Genomic DNA, 10,936 nt, shown 5'->3' on the forward strand with positions numbered 1-10,936 from the left:
TCACTGCAGATGGTGATTGCAGCCATGAAATTAAAAGACGTTTGCTCCTTAGAAGAAAAGCTATGACTAACCTAGATAGCATATTCAAAAGCAGAGACATTACTTTGCCAACGAAGGTCTGTCTAGTTAAAGCTATGGTTTTTCCAGTAGTCATATATGGATGTGAGAGTTGGACTATAAAGAAAGCTGAGCACAGAAGAATTGATGCTTTTGAACTGTGGTGTTGGAGAAGACTCTTGAGAGTCCCTTGGACTGCGAGGAGATCCAACCAGTCCATCCTAAAGGAGATCAGTCCTGGGTATTCATTGGAGGGACGGATGTTGAAGCTGAAGCTCCAATACTTTGGCCACCTGATGCGAAGAGCTGACTCATTGGAAAAGACCCTGATGCTCGGAAAGGTTGAGGGCAGGAGGAGAAGGGGAAGACAGAGGATGAGACGGTTGGATGGCATCACTGACTCAATGGATATGAGTTTGAATAAACTCTGGGAGTTGGTGATGGACAGGGAGGCCTGGTATGCTGTGGTCCATGGGGTCACAAAGAGTCAGACACGACTGAATGACTAAACTGAACTGATACCTAAGAATCTTAAATTAAAATAAGTGTTATTTATAAATTAGTTTTTGAACATTGGAACTTAGCCACATGGTGTACAGAAAAGTGATTGGCTAAAAAAAAATTTCAAAAAAGATCTTGAGAATAAGAAAAACTTATTTCTTTATCTTTACTCCCTGTTTGGTTAAGATCAATGTTAATGCGTAGTCTATTGTCAATCTCTGGTGTCCTTTTCTCAGGCATTGCATAAAATTAAAATATAATATGAACTTAAGGTTACTGAGAAGACTCTTGAGAGTCCCTTGGACTGCAAGGAGATCAAACCAGTCAATCCTAAAGGAAATCAGTCCTGAATATTCATTGGAAGGACTGATGTTGAAGCTGAAGCTCCAATACTTTGGCCAACTGATGCAAAGAACTGACTCATTGGAAAAGACTCTGATGCTAAGAAAGATTGAAAGCAGGAGAAGGGGATGACAGAAAGATGAGAGGGTTGGATGGCATCACTGACTCAATGGACATGAATTTGAGCAAGCTCCAGGAGTCACAAAGAGTCAGACATGACTGAGCAACTGAACTGAACTGAATGGTTACCAAGAGGATAGGGTTGGGGGAAGAATAAATTGGGAGTTTGAGATTGACATGTACACACTTCTATATTTAAAATAGATAACCAAAAACAACAACAAAGTAACTAGTCACTTCGCTAGAACTTTGGCCATGGCACAGGTGTAGCATTACGGGAGCAGATGACCATTTCTTTGCTGAGTCATTCCACAGCACATTTGGACTGTAATAGCTGGAAAAGCATGGTCTCTGGGCAACCCAGATATAAACTCCTCTGTCAGATCATCATAAACAAGTATTAAAAAAAACTAACATGCAGAAGATATTCCAGGCCACTGGGTGAAAGATTGCACTATGGATGACTTGAGATATTTCAGTCTTGGAAAACCCACCATTGTCCTCAAACTGGAGAGGAAAAACCACTCAGAGCAAAGGACCCCCTGTTCTCTGTTATAGCTCCATTATGGTATGAAAATGGCCCCATTTTAAAGTTCCATCATTTCATACTTCTTGGCTTCTTCCCCTTAGATGTCCTGCAAGGCCATTTTCAATCTGTGGATGATTACCTTCTTGTTTTATGATTCTAATTTGTCTTCCTTTTATTTATAAAGTGGCAGCTTGAGAGCAAAATATAAAATAACGGCATTTAGTGGGTGATTGATTTTTCCATGGACAATGTTATAAATATGGCCACGCGTTTCCTTTTCAGAAATGAATGAGAAGTATTTCAGTGAGATTCTGAAGCATAAATTTAGGTCTATTTGTAAGGCACAAATGACATTCAAGTAGATTGATGCCTGTAATGGGTAACTCATTGTTCACGTAAAAGAGCCCTGAAAGAGATGCTGGTTTATAGGTCTGGACCTTTGATGGGTGTAGCAAGCTTGTTTGGCTTATGTCACAGAACCATGATCTATACAACATTCTCGTGTGTGTGCTCATTCGGGTCCGACTCCTTGTGACCCCATGGACTGTAGCCCTCAAGGCTCCTCTGTCTATGGGCTTTTCCAGACTAGAATACTGGAGTGGAGTGTCATTTCCTATTCCAGGGGATCTTCCCAACCCAGGATTGAACCCATGTCTTTTGCATCTCCTGCACCAGCAGGTGGATTCTTTATCACGGTGCCGCCTGATACATTCAGGTATCCATACCCAAAAGGCACCTATATTAAATCAAATGAACAGCATTTTGCCATTAATTGTTTATACCTCACTTCATTCCAAAGACTGGAAGAATGGTAAGTAGTTTATGAGTAGGGAATATAGGAGAATGGATGCAGACCCCATAGACTGCAGTATCCCGGATTCACGGTTCAATGTTCAGCTTCCAGGAGAACAAATATGAATTGACGTCTTTTGCATATGAATTGTCCTATATTCTTATTTCAAATATAAAGTAACCTGAAAAATTTAAACACACAACTATAATTAAAATATTTGTTTTAATGAATATTAACATTGGCACTCCGTTAACCATTACGGTATGAATATGCAACTATAATTGAACTATTTGTTTTATTTAGTATTAACATTTGGGGCTTCATTTTAAGTATTAATTATAATATTTAAATACACAGCTTGCTTTCTGTATTCTATATTGTGCCTTCAACAATATTCCAGAATTTATGATTTGACTATGATTGGGCGTATGGAGCTAACTTACTAAAGATCAGTTTGGACTATTTCTTATTCACCCTTAACCCCTAACTGTCTAATTGATTTTATATTTCAATACAATGGGCCTTTTTCAAGGTAGAAGTGAGCTCTGCCACATTGGGCTATCATCACTTTTGTCTGAATTTCAAAGTACTTATCTGAAGCAAAATAGTCTCAATGGAGAAAAGCCCCAAACTGAAGGATATTAGAATTCTCCATTCTTCCCTCAGCTCACTATTTTTCTTGACATTTTCCCAAATGTCAAGAGTTCTTTCTATTGAGATTCTTCTGATTTTTTCTCATTTTCTTCGCCAGCCATGAAAGTGTTTATTTGACATGAGTAACAATGCACCAATTTAAAAGAATTTAAATGGCAAACACAAGTTTCAAACCTGGAGGTAAAGAACAAAAGAGAAATTTTTCTCTCCAAATCTACCCAGACCACTAATCTCAACAGTTAGAAAAGAGGGTGCTGGTCTGTTGGTTATAATAACTGACAAATCCAGACCCCCAGAAGCCATTTGATCTGATTCATCCAGTAACTGAACATCCTCAAGTGCCAAACCAGGAGCTGGGTCTGTGGATGACCTCAGAAAGTTCACAGTCCAGGTAGGATAATTCTAATATATAAAATGCAGCCCATACTAGCTATGGTCTGAATGTTTGTGTTCCGCCAAAATTCAAATGTTGAAATCATAACACCCGAAGGTGACGGCATTAGGAGGTGATTAAGTTGTGAGGCTGGAGCCCTCATGAATGAGATTTTGAGATTTTGTCATTGTTGTTTAGTTGCTAAGCTGTGTCTGATTCTCTGCAACCCCATGGACTATAGCCTGCCAGGTTCCTCTGTCCATGGGATTTTCCAGACAAGAATACTGGAATGGGTTGCCATTTCCTTCTCCAGAGGATCATCCCAACCCAGGGATAGAACCCACATCTCCTGTGTCTCCTGCACTGGCAGGCAGATTCTTTACCTCTAGTGCCACCTGAGAAACCCAAGGATTTAACAGCCATATTTAAACAGCCCAGTATAAGAGGGATGCTCTAAGGACCACGGCAACCCACTCCAGTATTCTTGCCTGCATTGCAAGTGGATTCTTTTACTGCTGAGCCACCTGGGAAGCCCATAAATGGAATTAGTGCCTTTATCAAAAAGACCCCAGAGGACTCTCTTGCCCCTTCCAACAGGTGAGGATACAGTGAGAAATCTGCAACCCAGAAGAGACCCATCACCTGAGGATGCCAACACCCTGATCTCAGACTACCAGCCTCCAGCACTGTGAGCAGTAAATTTCTATTTTTTATGCCACTCAGTTTGTGGTATTTTATTGCAGCAGCCCAGACAGATTAAGATAACACTTTAACAACATGATCTTTAATGCACTGTTTTATAAAGATATTAATCAAATACAATATAAACCTGTGCATACACATCCCCTAAAATCTTTCTATTCCCCACTCTGAAGCCTTTTCTAGAGAGTCATTCTAAATTAATGGAAAGCCCCAAGCTTGGGTTCATGATGTTATTCAGATGTTCAAATAGTTCAGTGTGCCCAGTGAACCAAGAACAGAAAGACCCCAAACAAACTGTGAATGCCTTCCACCTCTGAAAACACTTCTGACAGAGCTCTGAAGGCAGAAATTAGAATTTTTAAAAATAATGCTGAGAACGTGTTCATCATAAATTCAAGGCACTTTGCATTACAAAAGCCCATGTTTCCTCTTCATCTTGATCACATTATTCCACTAAACCTCTAATTGTGAGTCATTTATTCAATTTTTCTTTCTAAAAAATATCATACATCTTGCATTCTGTCATTCTTAGAATTCAAGAGAGAAAAACAATGAAACTTCTTAATCCCACAGAGTCTGTTAATGAAATGCAGGATTGGGGAAATCAATCTTAGAGCAATCCATTATCATCATCAGCCGAACAAACACACTTTCTTGCTTCACTGGCCTCTTCCTACTTAGGTAATGTTGAACCTCAGACCCAAGTTGTAATTGGAGTCTTTCTAGACCTAATGTCCCCAGTTAGAACATCTATCATTCTATGATCCAGCAAAATCATATGCATCTTGCTGGGTCTTCCTGTATCTCAGCTGCAGGGCCATCCCCAAATGAGGTTAAAATTGCCTAAGAAGTTGAATTTTCATTTGACCTTTTCTTGCTAAGCCTTTGAGGCCAGCTGCAAAATCCACATTTTATTCAGGTATCCTCAGTATCTGTGCTTAACTGGTCTAAGTTATACAGTTCCTTGCAAACCTATTACTCACACATTGGCATCTGTTTCAGCTTACTATTACATCATAGGAAACATAGAACTATGCTAATTTTCACTTTAGACCTGTTTCATCTTACTATTTCTCTCTCCAAAGGATTACCCTGAATGCTGGTTAGGTAAACCCTAAACCACTGTCATATGCAAATTTTAAACCAATGGCTACCTTTGAAAAATAAAGTCATGTCTTGTCCATCCCCTCTACCCCTGATATAAGTGGCATAGCTTCCCCCTTGCAGTCTCTTTCCAAAACAGTGAGGTTCACTGCTTGTTTCTTGTTTCAGAGATTTAGTGTATCAGGCAAGTAGCTTCTGATTCAGTGCTAAGGATACACTGTGTGTGTCTGTGCTCAGTCATGTCCAGCTCTTTGTGACCCCAAGGACTGTAGCCTTCCAGGCTCTTCTGTCCATGGAATTTTCCAGGCAAGAATACTGGAGCGGTTTACCATTTCCTTCTCCAGGGGATCTTCCCAACTAAGGGCTCGAACCTGCTTCTTTTACATCTCCTGCATTGACAGGAAGGTTCTATACCACCATTGTCACCTGGGATACACATGAGGGTCTAAAGATTTACCCTTTAATTCCTCATTGTGTTCAAACCAGCCCTGGACAGGTGCAGTCCTTTTGTCTCTGCCAATGTCTGGATGAGAGAAAGGCCCAGAAGCCTGGCACCAAATTGCAACATCCCACTGAAGCCGATGCTAGAAAAGAGACCGTGAACAGCAACAAGGAACGGTCAGGAGAACACTGTCCCAAAGGGGTTTCAAGTCTAATTCACAGCTGCCAAGGATGTATAATGCAATGAGGAACACCCCACCACCTCACAAAAAGTACGTGTCATTTTGCAAAGCCACTCTCCAAACGTGCCATTATGCATTACATTTTTGCTCCTGGCTCTACTAAAATCAGTTCTTTTGAAAAGCAACTCAAAAAGACACCTGAGTGAGAAAATGGGACTGACTGTCATTATTGGTGGAACTTATTTCAAATGGTATTATTAGGTCACTAAACAAAGGGAGCCTTTTCCATCTCCCTGTGTGGGAAATCCAGTGGGGAAAGATGAGAATGCATTTTGTAAACTTCAGCCGTGGTGGTTAGGATTTCTGATCCAGCAAATGTACCTAAACCTGCATCTTAATCCCTGCTAAGTGATCTTGCAGCTCATCTCGTAGATTGCTCCAGGCACCTTGACACACTTTAATACCGAAATGCAAATGAGACACCCCCACCAACCACCTCCACTCTGTCACGTTGCCCTAAATTTGGACTTTACTTGCCTTGCTACACGTGAGCTGCTCTTTTCAATCACATGCCATTTCCCCCATAAAGCGTTGTCAAAAGGGAAAAAGAAGATGTTGTGTTGTCCTAAAGTCACCCAATTTGAAGCAAGCTGCAGGCTCAATCCCCTCATGAAAGGCTGCAAGAACTCAGAGAGCACTCCAGGGAGCATTTAGCCATTGGGGAGCCTCTCCTCCCAGCCCAGCTGTGAACCTCAGAATTTCTAGAGCAGGAGATAAACCCGAACATCTGGAGCAGGAATGAGGTGCCCATCAGAATCAAATAAAACCCAAAGTCGTAGGAAAGTCTGAGAAAATCCGCTGCTTTGGCTCTCTGGGGTAATTAGTTACATGGGTAAGTAAATGATCATCTGAAATCCACACCCACCTGAGAGTTATTAAAACCAGAAGCCACGTGGAATTCATCTAACTAAAGAAAAGCTTGAGGAGAAGGGAGGAGAGATCCAGTCCTCTACCCAGAAAGGAGCTTCTGTTCAACTTTATTAAATGTTTTAAGTAGATTTAAGTTTGATTCAAAGGACCAATTCCCACTGTCCAATGAGAACACTCCCAAGAAAGTGGGAGATGAGCCAGGGAGCTGGTCACCCAGAGGACAGGGCTGCAAGTGACCTGAGCAGGGAACCTGTGTCAGAGGGAGAAAGGTAGTGGGGGCGGGGGGCTGGATTGAGGTGGGTGGCAGCAAAGGGAGGTCAAGGTATGAGACACTATGGGAGTTTATCAACATTAAAGGAAAGAGGCAGAGTTCTTGGAAGAGCCTGGCAAGGCATCTGAGAGATGCTGGGGGGCAGGGCCGTGGTTGCAAAACTGCCCTAATTACAGGTTCAGCAGAAATGAGGTTGTGATCCTAATGATGGGTGAGCTCTGGGATACTTGCTGTCTCCCTGAGGACCCACAGTTAAGTGAACACTGCCAAGCTGAGGCATTCTAGAAAGCTCCAGATGCTGAGCAAGGAGACTCTGCTGAAGATGGGGGTGACAGCCAGAGGCGAGAACCAGCAGGAAGTTCCCCACTCCTGAAGAGTCCCCTTTAGCCAACCTGATCGAATACAGGGAGGCCCCTGGGCTGCACAGGTTTCCAAGCCCTTCTACATGGACCTATTAAGTTGTATAAAAAACCCCACTCCACACAGTTGTTCATGCTACTCGCAAGCAAAGTGAGCTGGTGCAAACAGAGAAACTTCTAGAATCTCCATTGAGTCTGCAGAAAGCCCCTCAAGTGAGCATTCAGGACCAGGAGGCCCAGCTTCCTGGCCTCACCCCCCACCCTTACCCCCTCCCTCCACCTCTTTCTCCTTCTCTGGCACCTATCGTTCACATGGACCAGGAAATTCCATGTGCCGTTTGGACATCAAGACCCACCCAAGTCCTGACTCTACCCTTCACGAGCTGCTGGCTTTGAGCCAACTGACCTTGACCTGTGCCTCAGTTTCCTCATCCATCAGTTGGGAATCATAACAGCACCTACTTATTCCCAGAAGGTGCTAGTGGTTAAGGACCCCCCTGCCAATGTGGGAGACATAAGGCCTTAGGTCGGGAAGACCCCCTGGCAGAGAGCACAGCAACCCACTCCAGTATTCTTGCCTGGAGAATCTCATGGACAGAGGAACCTGGAAGGCTGAAGTCCATAGTGTCACACAGAGTCAGACACGACTGAAGCAAGTTGGCACTCACGTGGTAATTCTATTCTAATTCACGGGGTTGTAAGGAAGTTCAAATAAGACAATTAGATACCTCGCTTGGTTCTAAGGATGCTGGGCAAACAGGAGCTGCCATGGCTGTCACCTTGTTGCTGCTGGAATAACCCTGCCTTCCCTTCTTCCATCCATACTTGCCCTCCTCCTTCCCCTTGGCTCCATCCCAAACCCAATTCCTAAATCTCATAATGCTTTGCCTGCTCCATCTTCCTGTCATGCTTGTATCAAAAGTCACCCATCAGGGAAATGAAAGCAGGAAAGAGGCATTTTATTGCTGAAGTTGTTAATTTTACTGTATATATATATATACATATATATATGTGTATATATATATGTAAGTCATTCAGTCATGTCCGACTCTTTGTGACCCCATAGATTGTAGCCCACCAGGCTCCTCTGTCCATGGGATTTTCCAGGCAAGAAATACTGGAGTGTGTTGCCATTCCCTTCTCCGGGGGATCTTCCCAACCCAGGGATCAAAGCTGGGTCTCCTGCATTGCAGGCGACTTAACCAATTGCAACTTAACCAATTTTTGCACTTTATAACAAAAGTCACCCGTTAGACATATGAAAGCAGGAAAGAGGCACTTTATTTTTGAAGTTGTTAATTTTACTGTAGATTTCCAAAAAAGGTTCACCCGTGTGTTAAAAAAAGAAGACAGACAAAATAAAAGATCTAAAAAGTAACGATTTAAGTGCCAACCAAAAGGAAATGAAAGTGGATTTGTCTTGGTTACCAAGTACAAATTAGAGGGTGATGCTATACAACCCCAAATCTGCCTTTTTGTAAAGACAGAGAATACAATCTTTTTAAAAATACAGTGAGCATTCAATTTGCCCCTCAACAAACTCTCCTCTGTGTAAACAGATGCAGCTCAGTGACTCTCAGTTGAAAACTGTAGCCCCTCTTCTCCCAGGGTCTCCTCCATCTTAGACCCACACACCCATACACACAGATCTTTCGTGGTTCATTGGACTTGCATTTCTCTCCTGGTTTTACTGTGATTAACTGCAGGTATAGTTTGTACAGGCAAGATTTCCACAGGATCATGCAATGCAATCCTTCCCTTGCTTCTCTTCCGAGGCTGACTTTCACCAGATGGCCAGCCTGCTCACATTCTGAAAGGTACCCACCAAGGAAGACATGTGAAGACCCACACGCCTCAAGAGGACAAATCTTTGCAAGAGACTAAAAACACTCACTCAGCCTTCTCTCCTGAGGTCTAAATCCCAAAGCACTTTCCAACTCCCAGTTCAATCAGAAGCAAACGATGAATCCCTTTCATTTTGAATTTGTAAAAGTTGCAACTTAACCAATTTTTGCACTTGCCATGCAAGCCCAGATAGGAACAGAGTCAGGCTTCCAGGTAAATAGCTCCAGGGTCGACATGCCCTCACCACTCGGAAGCCCTCCACATTTTCTGAGTGTAACTTTGCCCCGTCTCACGCCCAGGTTTCCCTCCCAGAGTGGAAGCCCCACTCACCTCACTCATGATGCTTTAACAACGGGCAGCTCCGTATCCCCACCAGCCACACGGAGAGCACTGCTCAGGGGTCGCTGCTCCCTGTTCTGGCTTTTCTCTTAAAAAGGGCTGCCCAGTGGCATCATGCTTCCTCTGAGCCAATGAGATTCATTCACCTGTCTGAACGCCTGGCAGATATCTGACAGCTCCCAGGGCCACCTAGTGGAGCAAAGGAGAAAGGCAGGCTGGGTTAGGGCTCCTAGCCCTGCCAGGGAGGGAAAGGACAGATGACAAGACAGTCTAAGTAGGAAGCACAGAGATCATCACAGATTTGTCACTCTTCATAATTCCAATGGGTACGGGGTTGAGATACGTGGAAAATGCACTCTCAGTGTCAGCGAGCAGAAGGTTTGTTTTCGGAAGGAAAAGCAGTTCTGAAAATCCTGATGCTAGCCACCCAGCAACCCCCTGGTTTACTCAGGAGGCGCCTGCCCTTCATAGCACAATCTCAGCTTTCAGAGTTGAACATTTTCTGCTCCTCCTTCTCCAACCCCAATCTGCCAGCCTGCCTGCGCCCGAGGTACTCATCTCCAGCGGGAGGAAGTGAGCAGTTGGGGTCATGGACTTGGAGAGTCACACTGCGATTCCTCAGAGGAGAGCATCCCCCCTCTCCCCAGCTATTCCTATGGGTATGATAGCCTCACCAGTGCTGGAGAAGACTTGGCTTTGACCCTGGAATCTGCCCATCCAGCCTGGCAGTGAAGATCCTTTTGCCCAGGTCTGGACTGCTAAGCTGAATCTCCAATACTTTGGCCATCTGATGCGAAGAACTGACTCCTTGGAAAAGACCCTGATGCTGGAAAAGGTTGAAAGCAGGAGGAGAAGGGGACGATAGAAGATGAGATGATTGGGTGGCATCATCGACTCAATGGACATGAGTTTGCACAAACTCCGGGAGTTGATAATGGACAGGAAAGCCTGGTGTGCTGCAGGCCATGGGGTCGCAAAGAGTCAGACACAATTGAGCGACTGAACTGAACTGGACTGCTAAGACCCTGAGCAGCATCTGCATAGGCCCTTGATTTTGACAAGGCAGATGTTACAGAAGGGAATGCAGCCAATCCTCAGACCTGAGATACATGTGGCTGCCCGTCTCCTTGGTCCATCACTAGTCAGGACACCTGCCTGCAACTTGCTGGCTTCAACTGGATCCAGATTCAAGTAGGAGCCTCAGCATGCTAACAAGAATGCCTTCTCATGGCAAATGCTTCAAAGAATAAGAGTATCACCTCACATGTAAAGGACCCACCAGAGATGCAAGCATATCCAAGTGATGGCTTCCAAACAGCTGGTGTAGACAAATAAATGAGGACCTGGGTCCCACAGTATGATCCTCAGATGCTCCATGGGCTTCACCTGTCACC

At 43.8% G+C, this 10,936-nt stretch overlaps 1 protein-coding gene across 1 annotated transcript in view; it reads right to left on the minus strand.

Moving 5' to 3' along the window:
• Positions 1 to 9,788, minus strand: part of PCP4 (Purkinje cell protein 4) — a 66,989-nt gene extending 57,201 nt beyond the window's left edge. The window contains exon 1 of the mRNA XM_040232287.1: positions 9,534 to 9,788. Coding sequence (XP_040088221.1) covers positions 9,534 to 9,542 — 9 coding nt within the window. The 5' untranslated portion in view covers positions 9,543 to 9,788. The remainder of the gene's footprint in view (positions 1 to 9,533) is intronic.
• Between the last annotated feature and the right edge of the window lie 1,148 nt (positions 9,789 to 10,936).

The sequence above is a fragment of the Oryx dammah genome, unplaced genomic scaffold (assembly GCF_014754425.2).
Source record: "Oryx dammah isolate SB20612 unplaced genomic scaffold, SCBI_Odam_1.1 HiC_scaffold_2, whole genome shotgun sequence".
Classification (NCBI taxonomy): domain Eukaryota; kingdom Metazoa; phylum Chordata; class Mammalia; order Artiodactyla; family Bovidae; genus Oryx; species Oryx dammah.